General features: G+C 54.7%; 1 protein-coding gene across 22 annotated transcripts in view; it reads left to right on the top strand.

Moving 5' to 3' along the window:
* Positions 1 to 24,009, top strand: part of PTPRF (protein tyrosine phosphatase receptor type F) — a 101,306-nt gene that overhangs the window by 20,548 nt on the left and 56,749 nt on the right. For 16 of the 22 annotated variants that reach the window (XM_074334563.1, XM_074334566.1, XM_074334577.1 and 13 more), the window contains exons 1-4: positions 5,755 to 5,773; positions 8,288 to 8,423; positions 16,891 to 17,036; positions 17,199 to 17,340. In XM_074334563.1, the coding sequence (XP_074190664.1) occupies positions 8,333 to 8,423; positions 16,891 to 17,036; positions 17,199 to 17,340 (379 nt within the window). In that variant the 5' untranslated portion in view covers positions 5,755 to 5,773; positions 8,288 to 8,332. Of the gene's footprint in view, positions 1 to 1,556; positions 1,634 to 5,754; positions 5,774 to 8,287; positions 8,424 to 16,890; positions 17,037 to 17,198; positions 17,341 to 24,009 lie in introns of those variants that run through there. The other 6 variants (XM_074334576.1, XM_019751126.2, XM_019751123.2 and 3 more) reach the window with 2 other exon arrangements.

The raw sequence follows: 24,009 nt of genomic DNA on the forward strand, positions 1-24,009 counted from the left end.
TGGTGGAGGCAGGAGAGGCTATGAGCTACAGGATCAGTGCGGACGGTACTGGATTGGTGAGTTCAGTCAGTGAGGACATCCCCCATGTTGGCAAAGGCGGTCAGTCTCAAATGAGGACGTGAGGACGATTCCCAGGTGCGGGAGGCTGGCGTGGGCTGGTAAGGACGCTCCCTGAGCCCGTTCCTGTGTGTCCACTTTGGCAGGAGCCGCCTTGACATTGCTGTGTGGGGCGGGTATCCGTGTGCATGTGGGGGCGTGAGGCTGAGGAGAAACCCGCTGTGAGGTGCAGTCTGCCTCGAGTGGGCACCAGCGGTGCCAAGTCGCTGAGCTGGGTGAGGCGGTGATGAGGTGGAGTGGGTGTGTCTGACCCCTGCCCCCACCCAGGATGGTGTCCATGCTGGTGGGGGCTCAGTAATGGATCTAGAAGGAAGGGGCCGGGCTTCGTCGCTGCTTGTGTGCCAGCGGAGGAGGCATCCTGGGGCACACCTTCATTTTAAAAATTATGGAGAAGCAGAAAGTCAAAAATAAATATTGCTTCTGAAGCTTCTTTGAGGGCTGCATGTATGCTGGTGTGGTTCTTCTAGGCTGGGCTGTTTTCTGTGATCTCGTTTGTTCATTCATCCACTCAGCAGACCTTGACGGAGCACCTACTATGTGCCAGGTCTCTGCTGGGTGCTAGGGATACGGAGCTCAGCTGGCCGCACACTGAGCTCATGGTCGGGACTCAGCGACCACTCAGCAAATGTGTAAATAAATAAATCATTGCATTTGTGGTCACTGCACGAAGGCAAGATTCAGCATGTAGTCTGGGACATCATGGAAGGCTTCCCGGAGAAAGTGCCACTGGCTCTGAGATCCGAGGGGTGATTGGCTAGAACGTGGGCAGTGCATTCCAGGCAGTGGCACATAGCATGGGCAAAGCTGGAAGACTAGAAGAAATGTGGCACATTTGAGGATCAGGAGAATAAGTTCTTGGAAGTTGGCTGGTGGAAGAGAGGGGAACATGGGCAGGTGGGGCTGCAGAGGTGGGGCACCGACTGCCCTGCTGGCAGGATGGTTATGCTGAGGAGTTTGGACACAGTTACTGCGGAGGTCAGAGACTGGGTCTGTGTTGTTCACAGCTGTAAGCTGGGTGGCTGGAAGAAAGCCTGGCACATAGTGGGTGCTCAGGAGTAGTGAATGAGTGAGTGAAGTGAAGAAATGGGCATTTTCACTAAGTGGGGATCGTCCTATGTGACAGTTCTATAACCTGCTTTCCCCCTGCATAAATAGCAAATTTTGAATATCTTTCCATGTTAGTAAATACTCTGCTGTGATGAAATTCTTTCTTTTTTTTTTTTTTTTAATAAATTTTGTTGGGGAACAGTGTGTCTCTCCAGGGCCCATCAGCTCCAAGTCGTCGTCCCTCAATCTAGTTGTGGAGGGCGCAGCTCACTGGCCCATGTGGGAATCGAACCGGCAACCCTGTTGTTCAGAGCTCGCACTCTAACCAACTGAGCCATCTGGCTGCCCTGTGATAAAATTCGTGATGTTCTCATCCTTTCCTCTCTCTCCAGGAAGGAGCGGAGGCCCGGGGGCCTTGCCCTCAGTGCTGGTTGTCCAAGAGTGACTAGTTTGAGGAAGCAAAGACCTGGTGAGTGTACCCAAAGTGTGCTGGGGGCAGGGGTGCAGAGGGGTCCTGTGGGACAGGCTGAGCAGTTTGGATTTTGACACAGGCTGGTGGAGACCCGTGGAAGGATTGTCACTAGGGTTATGACATGATCCAGTGTGTGTGTGGCTGAGAGGTGATGGAGGCCTGGACCAGGAAGGTGGTGATGGAGTGGAGGAAGGGGATTTGAGTGCTATTTAGGGAGGTGGAGCAGACAGGACATGGTGGAGGATTGAATGTGGGGCATGAGGGAGGGGAGGTGTCAGGGATGCTGCCTGGGTTTCTGACCGGAATGGATGATGGAGGTGAGTAAAGACTGATATACAGCTTGTCAGCTGCTGTAGGTGTGAAATAGGCTTCCTGGTGACATCCTGGGACTTAACACCAGTCTCGTCTGCTTTTCCATTGGCCACGTTTCTGTATAAAAGACTGTTCCCTACTCCTTGTGGTAGAAAGAGTAGGACACCCACAGGATGTGGGGCACATCCCTCCTTGCCTCCTTGAGGTCTCCTTCTCTTTCCTTTTTGCTGGAAGCACAAGAGGTGGGTTGGAGTTGTAGGGAATGAGGTTGGAGAGTTATATTGGAGTCATGACCCGATGGGCCTTGGATGTCAGGCTAATGACTCTGGACTTTTCCCTGAGGGTGACATGGAGGCATTGAAGGTTCTTAAGCAGAGAAGCAACACCCATGCATTCATCTATCCATTTGCCCATCCTTTTATCTATTTAGGAAACATTGTCTACGTGTCTACTGTGGAATAAAACAGCAAACAAAGCTGCGCTTGTGGGACATGATCAGATTTGCGTGTTTGTAAGCTAACGGGGGGCATGAGTTTGTGCAGGATGGATTGCAAGGGAGTGACCTGGGTCAGGAAGCCCACTGAAGAGGTGGGCGGTGATGAGGTCTTCCAGACAGTGTGGTCGTTCGGATGGATGTAAGGCAGATTGAAACTTACTGACCACCTGGGTGTGTGGGATGAGGAGAGAATTAGAGGAGAACTGGCTGGCTAGGGTGCCCAGGTTGATGGCTTTGCTGTCACTGAAATGGGGACCTGGAGGAGGAGTGGGATCGGGAGGAGGAGTTCTAGGTGAGCTGTCCTCTGGGAGCCCCTCGAAGGCAGAGCCATGACTGTTCTGCTCATCAGCCTGCCTCCTGGCTCAGGGCCCAGCAGCCTCACTGAACAGTTCTGCGTGGCGGGCTGAATGAAGAAGGCACGGAAGAGAAGGGTCTGGCCTGGGCAGGGGAGGGAAATAAACATGTATTTGGTGTTTGCTAGGGGCCAGGCCCTGTGCGTGGTGAGATGGCCATTGGGGTTATTTAAAAACTGCAGCAGGTAGGGCCTTGTCACAGGTCGGAGAGATCTGATGGGGAGGGTGGGTAAGGGAATACTGTGCGTCCCTTCACCTGTCCATCTAAGATGATGGGTCAGACCTACCTGGGAGCCCAGTCTCACCAGAAGAGATGCCTGCAAGTGGAGTCCTCTATCTTCTGGGGAGGCCACTTGCTGCTGGTGTGTCTGAAGGGGTAGGGGTGGGATGTGCTGTAAAGCTTGGCTTCTGGAGACAAGGCTGATTTGGAGGGGGAGGGGAAGGTGCTTTGAGACCCTGAGGCCCAGGGACTGCTAATACAAGAGTTAAGTCAGGCCGGGGCCTTGGGTATGGGGCCCAGGGTACTCACAGGGGACGGGGTTCTAGGGCAGGGGCCAGGGTAGGCCCTAGGCTGCATCCACAAAAGATCTTGTTGTCCAGATCAGGGCTTTTCAACCTCAATACTGTTGATATTGGACCACATAATCTTTTCTTGTCGGGGGCTGGCCTGTTATGTAGGATGCCAGCAGTATCCCTTGTTTCTCCCCCCTAGATGATAGTAGTACCTGTCTTCCCCACCCCAATCCCCAGTCTTGACAAATGCCCCCAGACATTGCCTAATGTCCCACAGGGGACAGGATCACCCTGGGTTGAGAACTACTGGTCTGTCCCACTTCTTGCTGCCTTCACTAATCTGTACAAATCTGGAAAACGGGAGGACCAGTCCGGGAAGATTTTCAGTTATGGGCCACGTGAGCTGAGTTCTGAAGGGTGAATAGGTGGCTGGGGGCAGGAGAAGGGCGTTCATCCCCACAGAGAGAACAGCAAGTTCATAGGCCCGGACGCAGCCACATCGGTGAGCGTTCCCCCAGGGGAGGCTCCACTCTCCTGAGGAAAGAGGCTGCGGCTGGTGGCGCAGGGATTATAACTGTAGGAACAGGCCTCTGCTAGTCCCTGTGGTCTGACCCCAGAGCTAAGCCTCTGCTGGACCTTGTGACACCCCCAGAGACTCTGGGACACTCTTCCTAATCCCCCCTCCATTCCCAGGGGGAACTGAGAAGCTGAGGGCTTCGAGAGGGTAGAGCCCAGCTGCAAGAGGGCACACGAGCGGTTCCTGGCTGCCCTCACAGATACTGGCCAACTGGCTGCAGGAGGAAGGCAGCCTGCTGCTGGCCGCCTCCTTCCCCCGGGCCGGGGTCGCTGCTGAGCCTGTGATTTATTCCCGTCATAATCCGGCGGTTGGTTTGGTGAGAGCTGGAAACATGTTGGTTTTCCCTTCCCGAGTGTAACAAGCCTGTTTCCGTCTCCGTGGCCGCTGCTGCAGTGCCACGCGGTGAACTGTCCAGGACATGACAAAAGGGCTTACTGGTCAGAAGGTGACAGCTCCCAGCTCACCCTGCCCTCAGGCTTCTCTTGCCCAAGCACCCGCCTCTCCCCTTGGCCAGTGCTCTGTGGGGCCCTGGATACCCTTCCTGCTGGTGTCCATTTTGGGGCCCCAGCCTCCTGGGAGCCAGGGTCCTGGCCTGGGGAGGAGGCAGGGAGGAGGCTGTAGGAACAGGTGGTATTTGGAGATTAATTAATATTTGTGAATAATAACACGTGCCCAAGAGAAACAAATCAATCTGTGTTTGCATATTCATGAGGAGGATTCGGAATGATCCCAGCTGTTCTCTAGCCAGGAAACCCCCCCCACCCCAATCTCTGGCATCATATGGTCTGGGGGGTGCTCTGAGGCTGATGGGTGGTTAGAGTGCGCTGCATGGAGGTGACGTGACCTCTGTGTAACATGCATTTCCGTGACGTTAATATCTGAATCCTGTGGCTGTGTGTGGTGCCTGCTCCTCCTTCCTCTTCCCTTCGATTTCGCTAACCAACTACAATTTCCAAACGTACTTGGGGGCCAGACATGGGGTTGGCAATTTTTAATTTTGCCAAGTAAGGACATTATAAAAAAATAACTGCTATCTGCTATCACCATCATTTTATACAAGAAAGGACATTTTAACACCAAGGACAAAATTTGAGAATAAAGGACAGTTCTTCCCAAGAAAGGGCAGTTGGCAGGTTTACAGTGATGGAGCAAAGAAAAAGGATATATTAAAACCATTCTGAATGTAGAAAAAATGACATCCGGTTATATTCTACAGTATCACACAGTATGGAGTTGTTTTCCTGCCCAAGTATGTCAGTTTGGTAGAAGCAGTGGTCCACAGTGCAGTTCAGAGACGTGTCTGAGTGTGTAAATGTTCAGGCCTTGTTTGCATCTCAGGTGTTAAAAGCCCAGACTCACCCCGCCATGCTGGTGGAAGGGGAAGGTCTGCTCTTAACACTGTCACGCTGGATTCAGAAGGTTCTCAGCAACCCCCGCAAGGCTAGCTAGCATTGGTCCCGCCGCCCTGCTCCTCTTCCCCCTTCTCCCCACAGGTGACCCTGAGTCCTGGAGTGGGGGCAAGCCCAGGGATCCAGGACTCTGACAAGGGGGCCCAAGAGCTGGGAGCGGCCTGCACTGCCTGACACGGGGCAGGGACTATGCTGATTGTGGGGCAGGAGGCAGCTTGCCCACACACGGAGCTGGTGAGGGAGAGGCCCTGGCTCCCGCAGCTACGTGGTTGCCTGAGTATGTGTCTGTGTTTGTGTGTTCTAGTGTCTCCCCTTCTCTCTGGGCAGCTGTGTCCCCATGTCCATGGGCTGCTGGCAGAGCTTTCTGGGAAGGAGATATCTTTTCGGCTTCTCCACCTTTGTCTGTTCTGCGTCCTGGATCAGAACAGTGTCCTGAACACCCCAGACCTGGATACCCGGGGTCCCTGGAGTCCCCAAGTAAGGGTTACTTGTCTTTGTCACGTTGGAGTGGGGTTACCAGAGGCCCAGGTTCTCTGACACCCGTGGTCAGAATCTCATCCAAGATTGTCCCACATGATGTCTGCTCTGGCGTTACGCCCCCATGATGGCTATATTGGGGACATATATCCTTTTCATATTGGTACCGGGGTTGACACCTCCATGATGTCTATACCAGGGGGTTTCACCTCTATAATAATGTACTGGGGAGTTTTCCCCTATAATGCCTATCAGGCGGTGACACCCCCATCATGTCTGTATTGTCGGTCTATCCCTGATGTCTGGACCAGACGGCCACACCTCTGTGATGTCTGCATCTGGGAGTTACACTTACCCTACGTGTGGACCAAGGCAGCTGCAGGGGGTTACGCCCTGTGATTGTCCTGGGGAGTTGCATCCAGGTGTCTGTTCTCTGTCGCTTCAGACCCTTTATGTCTGTCCCAGGGAGCTCTACCCCCATGATGTGTGTTCCTGCGCGTTAAGCCCCTGCGATGTCTGTACTGAGGGGGTTCACACTGGGCGTTTATACCTCAGATTAAACCTCTGAATAGTGTATCATTGCCCCCATGATGTCTATACTAGGCCTCTCTGCCCTTGTTCTTTGGTACAACACACCACTGAGCTATAAACCCAGGATATCTGTACCAGGGGCTACAGGATGATTGTGTCAGGGGACCGTGCCCCCCGTGACAGCCTGGCTGGGCAGTTCGCCACCTGATGTCTGCTGGGATGTTGAAGTCTATTGTTTGCTGCACCATGATGACCAAGTCCCGGCAGGGCTTTGTGATCTGTGACCTCCATTCCCAGTTGGCCATGCAGGGCATCATTGTGGGGGCTCCCTCTCCTGGTCTCAGCCGCCTGAGCTCTGATCTTTGAGCGGAAGCCTAGGCGTGGTGTACATGGTGCTGGATGCCCCCCAGGCCCCTCAAACTTGCTTCTTTTTATGCTCAGCTCCTGTCTCAGACTTTTGGCAAGATCTGGGACAAGGGGCATCTTCCACCCCTTTCCCTTTGTGTTCAACCCCGTTCCACTTCACAGTCCTGCCTGCTTTGTCCCAGTACCTTTGCTCACCTGCTGTCCCCTGATCTCATGACCTTTGTTTGAGTGCCTCAGTTGAGACTAGGGTCCAGGTTCTAGGAAGGAGCAGACGCGTCTGTGAGCCCTGCCCCTTCGTGTTCACCAGTTCTGTCACCTCCTTGCAGGTTCTCTTATAATTGAGGGTCAGCTGCCTCCTGACTCTCCCACCAGAGTCAGTGGGTACCAGTGCTGGGCCCCAATGTGTGTTCACCATCAGTCACTCCCCCTCTATGTCCTGTGGTGTTTTTAGAGCATTAATGAGGCACTTAACCATATGTCAGCCCCTGCCCAGAGCAAGGCATGAGCAAAGCCGGTGGGTATTGGTGTGAATCCCCTAAAGCTCACTCTGTGGGGGACATGGGAGGGAAACCCTCGGGAGCTCCCCATCGGGTCTGGGGAGCAGGAGCAGTGTGTCTGTATTAGGTGGTGTGGCCATGCGGAAAGCTTCACACAGATGCCTAGCAGAGTGGGGAGGGAACACCAGGCCTGGAGGCATTCAGCCAATCCAGAATACAGTTTTCCCTGTGCCCAGGGTCCTGCCTCAGCGCGGATGGCCCATTTGAACATGTGGCGCCCTGAAGTTTTCCTGTGACCCTGCTGGGACAAGGACAGAGGAGGTGTGGGGCTGAATCTTAGGGTCCAATACCCCCATTCCTGGCCACTACGGCCTCCCTGTAATTTCCCTTTAGAATGGGAAGGTGCCATGGGAATTGGGTAGGATGAGGGTGGCCAGGTGGGCAGCTGCAACTTGTCAAGAGCGTGTCCTGGCGAGCCCGGACAGGTTGTGGCTTTGGCTTTAAGCCCCTGATACCTGGATCCTGTCTGCCACTATCAAGTTTGTGCTCTGGGATCTGCACTCGGCATGTGGGGTCTGGCCCCCTGCCTCCTCCCTCCCTGCTGGGAAAGGAGGGGGAAGAGGGTGCCCCAGGGACTCGGGAGTCCCTAGCCTGTATGGGTCTGCTAACTTCTCCCTGTGCCTGTCCTGTTCTGTTTGGTCTCTCTGTCTTTCTGACCTCGTTTCCTTGTTCCTGTCCCCTTATGGAGGCAAGTTGGAAATTCAAGGTTTGGGACAGCGCATCCCTGCACATCCTCTGGTCTCAGTAGACCCTGCCCCATTCAGATTTAAGGAATGCCCTTGGCTTCTTGTAGTCTCTCTCCCGATAGTGTGACTATTTGGCTATTTTGGGGGGGGGAGGGTCACTGAGGGATCATTAAGGAGCCAGGGTGGTCACAGGGGTCAGAAGGTCTGGGTGGTCATTGGATAGTCCAAAGTGGGGGTCTGTTGAACTGGGCTTTGGATGCTCAGTGAGGATGAGCGGGGGTCTGGGTGTGAGTGAGGCCAGGAGGTGGCATGGGTGGGCAATAGAGACATTGGTGGATACCAGCTAACTGGCTCTGCCCTTCTCTCCATCACAGGTAGATTGCCCTGGGCTGTGGCTGGCCGTGGTGCTTGAGCCCTGGATGACCCCTGAACCCATCCCAGGAAGGACAATGGTGCCCCTTGTGCCTGCACTCGTGATGCTTGGTTTGGTGGCGGGCGCCCATGGTGACAGTAAGTCTGACCCCTCGAGGTGTGGGATCTCCAGGTTAAAAGGCATCCGCCCCTCCTAGCAGGACTCTGGGATGGAGAACAGGACCAGCTACTAGGAGAGACAGGATGGCTAGATACACTTCTACACCTTCTGTCCCGTAGAGAACCTCCCCACACACATGGCGAGTCCCCAGCCAAGGAGTGTCCCAGCGCCACACTTCCTGGGCGCATCCTGTGGCACGCCCGTATGTCCCTTAGGCACTGCAGGGTGGGGCGTGTCTAAGCGTGACCCTTTTTTATGGGCTGGGGGTGAGACATGTCTGGGATTCATGTGGTCATTGGGTGACGTGCTCAGGCCTGTGCTGAGTCTGCCACTGCGTGCAGAAGGCACAGCATGAGCCATGTTGGGGTTGGCATGGGAATAGGGGTGGCAACACACAGAGTGTGTCTAGATGGGGAAATGGGATGCCACATGTAGCCAGAGGTACAGAGAGGGTCCAGAAACCAGAGCTGTTATAGCTTTTCCCATGGCTAGACCCTGGATATCCAGGTGTGGAGATACTGAGCCCTTCCCCTTCTCCCAGCCCCTCAGCCCCAGGAATCGGGAAGATTGCACTTGGCCAGGAGGAAGCTGGGCTCCAGCGCCCCTCTGTCTATGTGTGTTGGGGGAGGTGGGATTGTGCCCTGCTCAGATCCAACTCAGAACTTTGGTCCCTTTCCTGCGCCCTTCCCCCTGCCTGGCACTGGGAGACTGGCCGCAGCCCGCCCCGTCACCATGGTTACCTCTGCTTGGTTACCGGTGGGAGGCGGGGCACAGAGCCTATTTAGCCAATCTGTACACTGAGGGGGAGGGGCGAGGTCGGAGCCAAGGTCCTTGGGGGAGGAGGTTGTTCCCAGCTTGTCAGGAGCCCAGAGATGGCCAAGGGCCAACCCAGGGGTCACCCTGGGGGTCAGCAGGCCATAGGGTTTCCCCCTCTCCAAGTCTCTAGGCGAAGATCTCTACTTGCCCCACCCTGGCCCTTTCTCCTAATGGCTCATTAATTATTCAGGACCAGATCTGGCGAGGGGTTGGACTAGAGCTCCCGCCCTTTGTCCTCCTAAGCTGGGCCCTGGTAGGGCTAGAAGGGCAAGAGGAAGGGGAGGGCATTCCTCCTGGGTGTGGGGGTGAGGGGTACTGGGAGCATTGAGGTGCTGGCAATGAGAGGGCTGGGCAAGCCTGAATAGGGTGGGGTTAGGGGATGGGGGTGATCTCCAGGCCTGGTTGGTGCTGTTGGGAGAGCTTGAGCCTGCAGGGGCAGGTTGGGGTAGAAGTCATCGGGTGTGACTCCCACATTGGCAGGAAGGTGAAGGCTTGGCGAGAGTCAGGTGTGGTCAGTAGCTCTCGGACATTGCAGTACTATCTTGCGCCCCTACCCCCACCCTGGACACTCAGGGCCTTCAGATGGGAGCTTGAGGGCACAGGGAAGACCGCCCAGCTGGGCTTTCCGAGTCAACACATCCTAGGAGAATAACTGCCTTCCCCTCCTGCTTCAGACCCAACATGCCCCAACCTGTACCCCTCACTCTCATCCCCCCAGACCTGCTCGTCTTCCTGTGTTCTGGTGAATGGCATTACCACCCACCCAGCCACCCAAGTCAGAAACCTGGGCCTCCTCCCAGCCTCCTCCCTCATACCCCACACATCTAATCCATCACCAGGTTCTCTTGTTTCTACCTTCTAAATATCTTTGGAATGCATCCACTTCTCTCTCCGCTGCATTCACCCAAGCCACCCTCAGCTCTGGTTTGGGCTTTTGTATGTAACCGCTTCCTGATAGCTTCCCTGCCTCCATTCTCTTCCCTATAATGGAGAATGCTCCATTCCAAAGTAAGAGTCATGTTGCAAAATGAAAGCATGAGTGTGTCACCCCTCATTCTCTTCCCCTGTTGCCTTCAGGGTCAAGCCTAGGGGTCTCAACCCTTCTCCAGGCCCTGTGTTGTCAAGCCTCTGCCAGTCTCATCCTGCACTCCACCCACTACCCCACACCCCCGCCATGCTGTCTTCTCTTAGTTGCTCACGTGCTCCCAGGCCTCCTCTCCTTCTGTTTCCTCTGCTTGGAACACTTCCCCATCCCCTTCACCTGACCATTTCCTGCTCACCTGGAACCTCACTTCCTCCATGAGCCTGTGCTGCTCCTCTGTATTCCCCTTGGATTGCATGACTGTGACCATCTGCTTTGGGCCTGCCTGTCCCATTGGACTGTGAGTTCTGGGGGGCTCAGGTTATTGTCCAGCTTAAGTCCTGGAGTGTAGTAGGTGAGTAAGTGAAGGGGTGGAGTCAGGCCTGGACCCCCAATAGAAATTGAGGCAGAGCAGAACAGTTTATACAGCAGAGTCTAAGAACCTTCATGCTCTTCCCTGAAGGACCAGAACCCAAAGGCCAGGGTCTTGAATGTAGGAACCAGCTGGAGACCCTGAAATAGGTGAGTTGGGCATTGCTTCCAGGCAGAGAGCTGTGGGACAGGGACCTGGGCTGGGGGCCATGGGGACCTGGCCCCGGGAGGCAGAGTCTGTCCTACAGGCCTGCCTTACTCTGCAGACACTTTTAGATCTGTCCCCCGTCTTGGCCAGGCTTGGGCTGGACTTTGGAGACTTCTAGCCAGGGTCGAGCAGCAAACATGGACAGAGCTTCTGCAAAAGGTAGGGCAGGCACCCCAGAGAATTGACGACCGGAGCAGTGAAGCGTGGAGCGGACAAATGTGTTTCTATAGGCCTCTTAACGAGACAAATGAATGGGGGCCCTGGCCTCTGAGGGGAATGGAGGGAAGTGGGGTGGAGAAGCAGCTGCCAAGAGTTAGCCCAGAGGCCCCAGTGCCAATGCTGAGTCAGCTCTGATGGGGACTTAGGCACAAGAGGCTTGGGCGACTCCCCTAGGCTGGGGCTTGGTGGCTTCTAAGGGGGAAGCTTGTGGGGCCAGAGGTGGTCCTGAACAGGAAGAGGTTTCTGCTGATCTGCCGTGTGTGTCAGGTGCTAGGTGGGAAGAATCCTGACAGGCCTGCCTTTGGAACCTGCAGTGTGGGTCACTGCAGTGTGTGCTGTGTTGGGGCACAGAGGCAGTGACCTAAGTATCTTAGGAGGAGGGCTGGGAGGCTTCCTGGAAGAGAGGGGCCCTGAAGGGTGAGTGGGCATTTGCTAATTGGGGACATTGCATAATGGGATGAGATTGGGGGAAGAAGAAGGGAGGAGCCTGGGCTCCTCCATGGAGCTTATGGGAGAGGCACAGTGAGAACCATCCCTGTTTGTCCCCAGACTGCTTGGGACAGAGGCGGGGATGCAGGACCAGGTGACGAGGTATGAGTGGGGTCCGGGTTATGGCCCAGTTACTTGGAATCTTAGGAGCCCAGAGCAGGATGCCTAATGGCGGGAGGGGTGGGTGGTAGATGGGGACAAGTGCCTGAGTAGCTGAGGATGTGTCTATCATATTCCCCCTGCCGCCCAGAGCCTGTGGAGCTGGAACATGGCAGGGTGCTGCACACGTTCTGCACGTCCTCCCCCTCGTCCTTACAGGTGGGTAGGCGGGACCCGCTGGCCCGTCTAGACTCTGCCCTCTGTGGAACTGCCAGCGGCCTGCTTTCTCTCTCAGGCCTGTTTTTCTATTGCACAATGAGAGTGAGCACTCCTACCTGGAAAGGTTACCTGAGGTCACGTGTTCAAGGCACCCGGCACCTAGCATGTGCTCCCCGCTCCAAGGCCATGACCTACTAGGGCTCCCTGTGTGTGCTGGAGAACACGGATGTCTCTGAGCAGGCTCCCTCTGGGGGGCGCCAGGAGCAGTCACAAGAGCCAGCACTAATGAGTCCCCAGCTCATTAGGCAGTTCAGGGCCTGCCTGGGAAATCCGCCTCTTCAGGAGCTCCCTCCCCTGCTTGGCAGTCCCTTGCTGCTACGTGTCTGCTCTCTGCTTCCGTGTCTGCTCTCTGCTTCCGTGTGCTGTTTGTGTAGTGTGTATGGGTACTCTGTAGTGAAGGCACAAAATAGCCCTCTGTCTCCCATGGAGGAACTTTGGAAGTGGCCCAGTTTGTCCCCAGGGCTGGACCCTGGGCAGTATGCCCACCCACCCCCAGGCCAGCCTACTGTTTGCTTTCATAGGCCGCTCCCTCCCACCTTGCATGGACTCAGCGTCTGTGCTGCCAGAGAGTGTCACAGGGCATGCTCCTGGAAGCTGCTGCCCAAAGGCCTGTGCCACCCACGTGGTGGGAGTGGGAGACAGGCAGAGCCACATTCTGGTGGAGCAGAAATCCCCTCTTGGCACAAGGTCTCAGAAGCTCTGTTCAGACCCTCACTGAACACCAGCTCTGGGTCAGCACTGAGCAGAGTGGTCAAGTTGCCTAGTTTTGCCCACCTTCCTGGGGACCTGACCAGTCACCATGGCATAGGATGATGAGTGCTGGGAAGGGAGCCCCAGGGGCTTAGTGATGCAGAGCAGGCTCCCACAGGCTGGGCGGAGGGGGCATGCCTGAGAGGGGCAGGGCACACACAAAGTCAAGGAGGGGCCCACCGGCCTGGCCTGCTGGAGTAGGCCTGGGTGGGGGTTGGCGAGTCCACCGGGCTGAGCTGGGTTCCAGCACAGTGCTCTGCCCACGGCAGACTCTCCTTTTTGAATGTCAAGGAAAGTGAGCCTGGAGAGGTCAGTAGGAGCAAAACATGGGGCGGGGAGTGGGGGGGACACACACAAACACAGGGTTTGGAGCTCGGGAGAAACGTGGTCAGATTTGTGCTCCCCAAAAGTCCACCTGGTGAACAGAAGGGGCAAAGGCTTGGCAGGGCTTTCAGACAAGGATGAGCTGCAGTTTGGTTTGGCTCCTGAGCTTGTGTGAGGTGCCTCTGGTGGGATGGAGGTGTAGAGGTAAGGGTGGGTTCGAAGGAAGCAGGGGTGAGGCCAGACTAAGGGGAAGGGCCTGTCCCCTGGGCTGCACCAGGCTTGGGCAGCAGTTGCTAGTCTTTTCCAGAGTCTGGTGGGTGGGGGGCCCTGCTGGGGACTGGCCCCTCTCCAGGCTCCAGGGGGTGTTCTGCCCCCTCCATGGCCGCAGGCCTTGGGCCCTGTCCAGCCTCCACACAGTTCTAAGGCCTTTCCCCTTCTCTGGCTCTCTCTCATGACCCATACCTGGCTCTCCCCAGTTTCTGGTTCTTTGTTTGGCGCTGAGGCCCCGCCCCACCCCCCAGGCACACTCGCCCAGCCATTCCGGTTCAGCAAGTTACAGTCTCTGGTTACTGTGCAGACACGTTGAGATAGGCGCCAAGGAGGGTTTCTATCCTGGGCTTCTCTCCCTCGTGGTGGGGCTCCCCTTTGGTATATAAGGGGCTGCCCTTTGGTATGTGAGGGGCTGCCCTTTGGTGTGTGAGGGGCTGCAGACTCCATCCGCCTCAGGCCTTCACTTGTCAGTCGCTCCTTCGTTCCTTCCACACCTCTGGGTGCCAGCAAGTAGGTCTGGCACTGCAACAGGGCAGGAAGCAAGGCAGGCATGCATGGTGTCTGCCCTGACCAGGGCTATTGTTCTAGGTGGAAAAGTGGCTATGACTCAAATACTCCCCCCAAATGTGGAAAAAGCAGGCACCTTACACATGTACATAACAAACCATGAGCAAAAGTAATAACCTCACACACGTATATTAACAAACCATGAGCAGCGCTATGAAAGAGGCAGATGGAGTTACCACAGAGCTTTAAACCAGGAACTGAGCTAATGGAAGTAGGGACGGTGACAGGGGGACCAAGGAACTTTTCCTGAAGAAATGATATTTAAATTGAGTTCAGAAAGGTAAACAGGAGTTAGTGGGTAAAGAGATAGTCTAAGTGGTTTGTGGCAGAGGAACAGTCTATGCAAAGGCCCTGAGGCCATAGGGGACCATAGGTGGCCATAGGGGATGGAGAGCGTGGCTGGGATCAGACCTGTCAGGGCTCTGTCCGCCATGATAAGAGTTTAAATTTGTTTGGAGAGCAGTAAGAGGCCTTTGGAGGGTTTTAACTAGGGGAGAGAGGCTGTCAATTCACCCTGGCTATTGAATAAAGAATATAGACCACAGGGGGCAAGACGAGGCAGGAACACAGCTTGTTAGGTTGGTGGAGTGTCCAAAGGAAGGTGATGCCTGGACTGAGGTGGTGGCAGTGCAGAAGGAGCGCTGGGAGCCTCTGCCTGGAGGGCTGCAGGTGTGGGGGAGGGGCACGCAGTGTGTGTATGTGGGGGGCTGCGAATCCTCCCCACCCCCTGGGGGAGTTTGAGTGGTCAGCGTCCAATCTGAGAGCACCTATCTGAAAGGAACAGGCTGTGCAGACAACTGCAGACAGGGGAGTCTGGAGCTTCCTTCAGGGGGCATTTGGGGGAAGGGTAAGACAAACTAAGGCTTCCTGAACCTTTGTATTGTCCCCATGCCACTCTGGTCCCTACCACACTTATGTGTTTTCCCACCAAGACTGCCCTGGGTTCCTTTGAGCTAGCTGCCCTTGCCCCTCTACTACTCCAAGAGCAGTCGGGTGGGTCCCTGAGTTTAGGATTTGGAACGTTGGATCAAACCCTTTTTTACCCCCAAATCCCTCTGATTTGCCCATTATTCAACCTCCTGAGCCTCCATTTTATCATCTCTAAAATGGGGATGATAGTACTACCCACCTTATGGGATTGTTTTAAGACTGATAATGCTGACGAGGGTGATGGTTGCCCTCATGAAAGGCCCCCCATGTGTTGAGCCAGTGCAGGCAGTTTGCAGACAGCATCATATTTCGGCTGCACAGATCCGTGTCACACTTTGCAGATGAGAAAACGGAGGCTCAGAGATGATGAGTATCCTGCTTAATAGCTACATAAAACCTCCAGAACCCACTGGGCCCTAGGGTGCTCAGTAAGATGGTTCCCTCCCTGTTCCCAAAAGGCTAAGCACCCCCTACTCTCTGTACCTGTGACTCCTGACCTTGGTGGTCTCCCTGGACCCTCCCCTCCCCAGGGACTTTGCCCCACCTGCTGTCCTTCTCACTGCTGGATTGGCTCCCTGTCCCTCTTTGCTGGCTGCTTCCCATCAGCGTTTAAGCATTATTTCACATCTTAGGAAAAAAAGAAGACACAAAATGTAAAACCCCCCTCCAGCCCTCATCCCCTCCGGGTGCCATGTTTTCTTTATCTTCCCCATCACAGCCTGTCTTGTTTAAATAGTCACTTCACTCTTCTCTTCACTTCTTCACCTCCCACTCACTCCTCAATCTTTGGCCTGGCGTTGGTCCCCACACACCACTGACCCTGCTCTTGACAAGGCCTTCAATACCATGCAAACTATTTTGTGCCTGATGTTTTGGACTCAAGCAGGCTTGAATTCAAATCTCGAATGTGCCACTCATTGGCTGTATGACCTTGGGCTAGTGACTTGACCTCTCAGAGCCTATAAACTGGAGATACTACTGATGAAGGACTAAATGATATCAAGTACCGGGTGCAGAGTGGGTGCTTAGTGAAGTATTGTCGTCACTGCATACACATTTCTGTGCCAGGGACCAGGCCAGGCCTGGACTCAGCACCGAGCAGGTGGACTGAAAGGTCATTTCTCACGGTATTAGCCTTCCTGGAGCTGTTCATTGGCCTGATTAATGGGAAATGGATCCGCTGTCAGGATTAACGAGGCGTTGCTACGTCTTAGTGAAGACTGGGTTGCTCTGGTCATGTGACCCTGGTGGTGGGGTTCATAGACACAGGTGCTCCAGGTTGGCCGTGGTGTGTGCCTCAAGGTGTTGTGGGCGTGACAGTACAGTGTCTGAGCCCCTCCTTTGTCCTCTCCCCCTACCTCCCTGTGGACACTTTGGGGAGACACCCAGGCTGTCAGAAGGCAATAACCCTGTCAGTGGGGGCGGGATGAGGGGGGCAGATTTACAGGAAAGCATTCACCTGGGAAGATTTCCAGAGATACTTAGGAGGTGGAATGTCTAGGCCTTTGGGACTGCTGGTATGTGGGGGCTGGGGGAGAGGAGGAGTCATGGTTTCTGGCTTGAGCTTGAGGTAGATGGAGGTACCATTACTGAGGTAGAGAGCAGTGAGGAAGACACAGATCTGGGGGAGATGCTGGGGCTGTTCCTGGCAGCTCTCAGCGTGCCTTTGTCCTAGAGCTTGGAATTGATGGGGGGATGGGAGACGTGTAGCGGGTTACAGGTTACAGCGTGGACTCCAGACTCAGAACTCCTGAGTTCACATCTCAGCTCTGCCACTAAACAGCTGTGTCATGCTGGGTAAATCCCTTAACCTCTCTGTGCCTCAATTTTCTTCTATATAAGCAGAGGTAATTACAGCACCCTCCTCATAAGCCTACAACTCTTTGAATAGTGCCTGGCGCATAGTAAGCACTGTATAATGGTTAGATGTCACTGCTATTATTTTCTCTGGAGATCTTTCTTGCCACAGCCCCCATCCCCATGACTGCCACCATGTCTGTAGTGACCGTACCATGGTGACTTAGTGTCTCCATCTCTCCAGGCAAACCTGTCTTCATTAAGGTCCCCGAGGACCAGACTGGGCTGTCAGGAGGGGTGGCCTCCTTCGTGTGCCAAGCCACAGGGGAACCCAAGCCACGTATCACATGGATGAAGAAGGGGAAGAAAGTCAGCTCCCAGCGCTTCGAGGTACGTGCTTGGGTGGGAAGGGGCAGGTAGGGCTCAGAGTCTGCCTACTCTTAGATCTGGTCTTAAATCCACTTCCCTTGGTCTCCCTCCTTTGGGGCATTTTGGAAGCGGGAGGATGGCTGACCCAGAGCAAGTTGTGACCACGCGTCTGTCCTCTGGCAGGTAATTGAGTTTGATGATGGGGCAGGGTCTGTGCTGAGGATCCAGCCATTGCGGGTACAGCGAGATGAAGCCATCTATGAGTGCACAGCCACCAACAGTCTGGGAGAAATCAACACTAGTGCCAAACTCTCAGTGCTTGAAGGTATGTGCCAGGGCGGGACATGACATGGTGGACAGAGAGACTGACGTGTGGGAAGATCCATCCAGTCACGTCTGTCCCCGCCATGGGCTGGTGTGTGTTTGGCAGAGGAGAACTGGCCATCCTGGGGTTGACGAAGGTCAGCGGTGGCCAGGAATGGTCATTGGATCTGGCCTGGATTGTTTGGCTTGTGCTGAGGCCAGCTGTGCGTATTCTCCTGCTGACCAGTGACCAGGGCATTGCTCGGGTGGGGCCTAAGGTATGGCTTGAGGTGAGGGGCTGCAGCTCTGTATTGCTTGGTTTCATGGCTTGTGGTAATGGATCTGACTTTCATGTGGAGCTTGCCGGTGGGCTTCAGAGAGGTGTGTTCCCTGTTGCAAGGGCCTGAGGCGGGGAGCCTAGGTTCTTCTCTCACTTGGTGGCTCCTCCGTTCATTCACAAAAACTATCTCATGCTACCGTGCGTCCAGAGGGTCATCTGACCGGGCCCTAAAGACTTCAGTCTGCACTAAGTAGTGTGGGGGCAGCCCAGGGGACTGGGGAAGCATTGGGGAGAAGGGGGCTTTGTCTGAGCTAGTCCTGAGGATACATGGGAGTTGGGATGGGGGCCTAGGCAGATGGAACAGCATTGGCATGTGCCAAGGCCTGGAGGCAGGAGAAGGCAGGAGAGAACGGACCTTTCAAGGAACCCTGAGCAGCTCAGTTTGGTTTTGGGTGGTGGGTGGAGCTGGAGGGCACAGAGAAAAGTTGGGAAGAACAATTCAGCACTTCCCTGGGGGCATATGAAGCCATGAATGGTGTGGGGAGTGATTTGATCAGCCCCCCAGCTATGTTGGATTCATCCATCTGACTATGTCTGCACATATTTTCAAAATATAGCTTTCATTATTGCTTTTTTAAAAAATTGCAATAACAATACCTGTTCACTGTTGAAAATTTGGTAAGTATAAAATACCACATAGGAAAAAATAAAAATCATCGGTTGTTTTACCTCTACTATTAATATTTGATTATTTTCTTATAGTTCATTTTGTGTGCACACATATATGTAACAAAAATGGGATCACATTTTGCCCAGTGATTTGTAGACTACTTGAAAAAAAAAAAATACACACACACACACACACACACATACACATATATATCTCGTGAACATCTTCCTTTCCATTAAGTGTTCTTCTGCATCATTATTTTTAATGGCTGTGGGTGTCACATGGAAGCACCCTAATTTATTTAGCCATTCCCTTATTGTTGGACATATAGGTTGTTCCCAATTTTTTGCTTTTATAAATAAGGTGCTATACACGTCCTTGCAGATAAGATGTGTTCACTTTCCTGATTATTTCCTTATTCTAGATTCATGGAAGTGGAATTGCTGGATCAAATGGCACATGAATTTTTAAGCCTTTCAATATTTCCAGAAGATTGTGTCAGTTTACACTCCCACCAAGCAGGTTATAAGAGGGCCTCTTTTCTGCCCATCTTCCCCAGCCGTGGGAATTACCATTAAAAAAAATCTTTGCCAAGTTAATAGGCAAAAAATGGCATCTCGATTTAATTTGCATTTCTTTGATTACAAGAGCAGTTGAGCATCTTTTCACATTGGCCATTTTTACGCTGTGGCTTTATTTGTTCACACATCCATTCAGTAATTCCTTTGTGTCTGTGTGTCTCCCGTGAGATGGGGTGGGACCGTCCAGCTTCAAGGGGCAGTGGAGGACAGTGATTAAGAGCAGGGGCTCTGGACCACTTACTGTCACCTTATGACCTTGGGCAAGTAACTGTGCTTCTGAGCCTTGTTTGCTCTATCTGTAAACAGGGATATAATACCTACCGCCCATGCTGGTTTGGAGGGTTAAATATGATGTAGTTAAGTACTTCACAGGATTCCATCATGAATGGTAGCTAGAATGTTGGGCTGGAAGCTGCACCTCCGGAGGCCCAGGCATGTGCAGCTTCTGTGCTGCCTGGCTTTATCTGGGTCATGCAGCCCCTACCTTCTACTCCCATAGGGGGTACTTACCTGTGTGGTGGGGGACTAGAGGATGGGCCCTGGGTCAGAATCGCTGATTGCTGAGTATTCTGATTCTGCTACCCCTGACCTCAGTTTCCCCACTCATGACCTGAGGACAGTATTTCAGTACTGCCTTCTCTCCTGTTGGTATCTGCCCCAGCAGGGAGCTGTGTGCCCTGCCCTGGCATTTGGGAAGTGGCTGAAGAGCCAGACTGTGGTCCGGAGGGCATCTTCTCGGGCTCTCATACTGGGAAAAGGGCCTCCTTAATGTTGAAAGAGAAGTCCCCCCAAGGCCCCTGTGCCCCAGCTCTGGCGCTCCCCCCAGGTCCTTTGTGGGCAAACTCCTACCCCCACCCTGCCCTGGGCAGCTTTATCTTTTAGAAGATTGAGGAGGAGGAGGATGGTCTTTCAGGGCCCAAGGTGAGGGAGTCAGACTTGCAGGGGGATCGCTCCATCCTGGGGAGCCATAGATGAGGGTTTCTTTAGCAGGGTCTGGGGTATGTTTGTGCTCCCAGGATATGGGCGGTGTCTGAGGAGGTTGGGGAGAGTATGGAGCAGGTTCTTGTTCTACCCTTGCTCCCTGTCTGGGTGGGGGTGGAGCTGTGGGCCTGAATGAGCCCCTCCTTCTCCTGAAACATAGCACCCGGAAGGCGAAATGCTGACTTACCATGTTGGTCTGTGTAACCTTGACCGACTCTGAGCTTGGCGGAAAAGAGTGGGGTGGGAGGCCTGGAAGGTGCCAGGGGGCGGGGCCGAGGGTGCAGCCCAGACTGACTGCCCCGCCCGCTCCCTACCCTGTCCCTCCAGGCCTCCTGTGCTCGCCAGGAAAGCCTGGTGTGTCTAGGAACAGGGCAAAAGGATGACTGGCACTGGACGGGGGCCGTCACCACAATCTGGGCTCTTCAGGGCAGTGGCTGAGGGCTACCTAGGTCAGTCTGCATCAGAGGAGGGGTCGGTGTTCCCCCAAAAGGGAGCCCAGGTCTACAAGTCCATCTCGCCCCATTTCCCTCATACTCAGCTCCCCTGGAGCTTCTGGGAGTGCCCCGATCGTGGCCTTTGCACCCAGCTGCCCAGGCAGAGTCCCCACTGCCCGGTAATGCCTAGGTGGCTGTACAGCAGCACAAGCTGGCTGGGGGTGAGTCTGGCCTGGGCCGTGAGGAGCACAGGGCCCGCCGCCCAGCGTTCCTGTCTGAGTGGTAATTGAAGCCATTAGCGCACCAGCCTCTCCCTCGCTGGGTAATGGCAGGAAAAGCTCTTCTCGCTCCACACTCTTGAGGCAGCTGAATCACTCCCCCTCCAACCCGCCCGCTGCCGCCACTGAGACAGGGAATCTGACATTTTCCCTCATGGGGGAGGGGGAGCAGAGGGGGAGGGGAAGCAGGCCTTGCTTCTTGGCCTTTCCCTCCTGGAGGTGGGGGGAGTGAGGGTCTTGGTGCTCAGTCTCGAGGTCACAGACTTATCTGGCCAGGCAGGACAGTAGTCAGGAAAGCCCCAGAGGTGGCCAGACAGCAGAGGTGTGGCCGAGGTGACTTGGGTGGGTTCAGAAAAGGCCAGGAAGGAGGGGAGGTCGAAGAGGCAAAAGGCAGGGATGAGCTGTTTCTGACTTTGTCCTGGAGGGGCTGGCTCTGAGGGCTTCGGGCATAGGCGGCAGCGTTTGACTTGTGGTCAGGGATGAAACAGATAATGTGCGCCCTGTGTGTGGTGTGGGTGCCCTGTGTGCCATGTGTAAGGCAGTGTGCGTGTGAGGTGTGTGGTGCAGTGTGTATAGCAGGTGTGTGCTTACAGGCTGTATATACAGGAGGAGGTGAGTAGCAGACTGGGGGTGTGTGGTGTGTACAGGAGATGGTATACATCACGCAGTGTGTGTGTGTGTACATGCACACATGCGCACAACAGTGTGTGTGCATGGTGTGGTCTATACAGCAGGTGGTATGCACCTTATAGGCTGTGTCTACAGCAAGGGAGGTGCTCAGCAAACAGCCTGAGCTGAACGTGTTGTCAGTCTGGTGCTGTGGGAGGTCAGAGATGCTGTGTCTGGGCTCATTGTCTCTGGAACCCTACAGGATCCCTGCTCAGAGTTGTTGGTCAGCTGGAGCAGCTGGCCAGAGATGAATGTGGGACAGAGTGGTCGGGCTGAGCTCTTCTCAGAGCCTGCAACAGCACCTCAGCAGTTCTTCTGCAACTAGGCCAGACGGGAGGGTGCACCAGACAGGGATCCTGCCTAGACCTTGGGACTCTCTCCTCCCCTCCCCTTCCCCCCACCAAGACTAGGTACCCTTTTACCTGTTCCCACCTGGCCTTGGTGTCTGCTGACTGGCCAAGGCACCGAGAAATCCTGGTGCCTGCATGGAGTGCCTGGTCTTGTCTACCTCAGGGCAGGCTCTGGGGGGCCGACTCTCAGGCATGTGGGGTAGTAACTGGAGTGGGATAACAGTCAGTGCTGGGCCTGGATCCCTGGGCTCTGCCCTGGCTCTGACCCTGGCCAGCTTTGGGACCTGTGGTGTAATGAAGGACCTCTTAAACCCCCTTCCACCCACCTCCACCCATAATCTCTTTGGAAACAGACCCAGGGACACGAGGGCTGATGGGCAACCTGTGCCCCTGTCCTGAGCAGTCCTGGGCTGGGCTGGACCTGGAGCAGAGCTGGTAAGGGAGCTTGTATTTCCAAGGAGTCAGCTCTGCCTGCTTCACCCTCCTCCCTCCCCCTGGCCCAGGCCTGAGTTTGGGGGGTAAAGGGCTACTGCCGGCAGAGGATGACTTCCCAAGTGGCAGGATGTACCCCCTTCCTGTTGCCTGCATTTGTGTTTGGGTAACAGGCTCATTTTGTGGAAGCAGGGCCTGTCACCTTCCTGATTTGCAGCCACAGAAAACCTAGGACCTGGGCCAGCTTCTGCCCCTCCCCTTGCAGCTGAGGCAAAACTTCATGCTTCTGGTCCACTGACTGGTCTCTGACCTTCCAACCCCTATCATGACCAAAGTAGCATTTGAAACCATCCAGATATGAGACTGTCCAACCATTTCCTGGAGAGTTCTAGGCCCCAGGCATGGGGTGGGAGAGACGTCAGGTAGGTGGGCACTGCCAGGAGGCCCTTGAAAGTCAAACTGGGTTTCTTGGTACCTGGAATCCCTCATTCTTGCTAGTTCTGATCTACCTTCAAGGGCCCAAGCGGACTTCGTTCTGAATGGATCCTCCTTGGGGGTGGGCAGTACACCTGCCTCTTCTATTAGCCACAGACACTTGACACCTCACCTCTCCTGTGCTCACATGGCCCCCCAACCTCTGTAGCCACAGGTGCTTACAAAACCCTGCTATATACATGGCCCCCTCAATACTCCCCTCTCCCCCAGCCTCATGACCACAGCGGCACTGGAAGTTCTGGGAACAGCTAGCCAAGTTGGAGGTTTTCTTTTATTCCCCCCACCTTCTTCTGCCCCCCTCCCACTCCAGTTGAAGCTGTTGTTTCTCAGTCTAGTTGTGTAGGACACAGCTCCCTGGCCCATGTTGGTGTTATGAGCCTTGCATTCCTCCCCACCCAATCGTCAGTCGGCCGTTCACAGCAGCTCACGGCAACTCTCGCTGGCTGCCGGCCGCTCATGGAAGCACACGATAGCCTACGGCAGCACACAGCAGCCCACGGCCGCTCACGCTGGCCACTGGCCGCTCACGGCAGCCGACAGCAGCACACAGCAGCTCACGGCAGCCCAGCTCCAGGGAGAGCTGTTGTTCACAATCTTAACTGTAGAGGGCGCAGTTCACTGGCCCATGTGGGAATCAAACCGGCGACCTCAGTGTTAGGAGCACACGCTTCGCTTCAACCACCTGAGCCACTGGGCTGGCCCCTGGTTTTATTTTTTTATTTTTATTTTTTTTTGTATTGGGGAACAGTGTGTTTCTCCGGGCCCAAGTCGTCCTTCAGTCTAGTTGTGCAGGGCGCAGCTCAGCTCCAAGTCCAGTCACCGTTTTCCATCTTTAGTTACAGGGGGTGCAGCCACCATCCCATGTGGGAATTGAACCAGCAACCTTGTTGAGAGCTCACGCTCTAACCACCTGAGCCATCTGGCCACCCCAAGCTGGAGGGTTTAAGTGCCCCTGTGTGTGCACATTCTCCATGTGACGTGCCCTCTCCCCCTGGCTCCCAGAGGAGAAAGGATTTTAATCAGGGGAATGACATAATCAAAATGTATGTTTCAGGGGCCGGCCCGGAGGCTCAGGCGGTTAGAGCTCCATGCTCCTAACTCCAAAGGCTGCCGGTTCGATTCCCACATGGGCCAGTGGGCTCTCAACCACAAGGTTACCAGTTCGATTCCTCGAGTCTCGCAAGGGACGGTGGGCAGCACCCCCTGCAACTAAGATTGAACACGACACCTTGAGCTGAGCTGCCGCTGAGCTGGATGGCTCAGTTGGTTGGGGCGCGTCCTCTCAACCACAAGGTTGCTGGTTCGATTCCCGCAAGGGATGGTGGGCTGCGCCCCCTGCAACTAGAAATGGCAACTGGACCTGGAGCTGAGCTGTACCCTCCACAACTAAGACTGAAAGGACAAAAACTTGACTTGGAAAAAAGTTCTGGAAGTACACACTGTTCCCCAATAAAGTCCTGTTCCCCTTCCCCAATAAAAAATAAAAAATGTATGTTTCCGAAAGGTCCCTGGGAGTGCAGA

Source organism: Rhinolophus sinicus, linkage group LG06 (assembly GCF_036562045.2).
Source record: "Rhinolophus sinicus isolate RSC01 linkage group LG06, ASM3656204v1, whole genome shotgun sequence".
Lineage (NCBI taxonomy): Eukaryota > Metazoa > Chordata > Mammalia > Chiroptera > Rhinolophidae > Rhinolophus > Rhinolophus sinicus.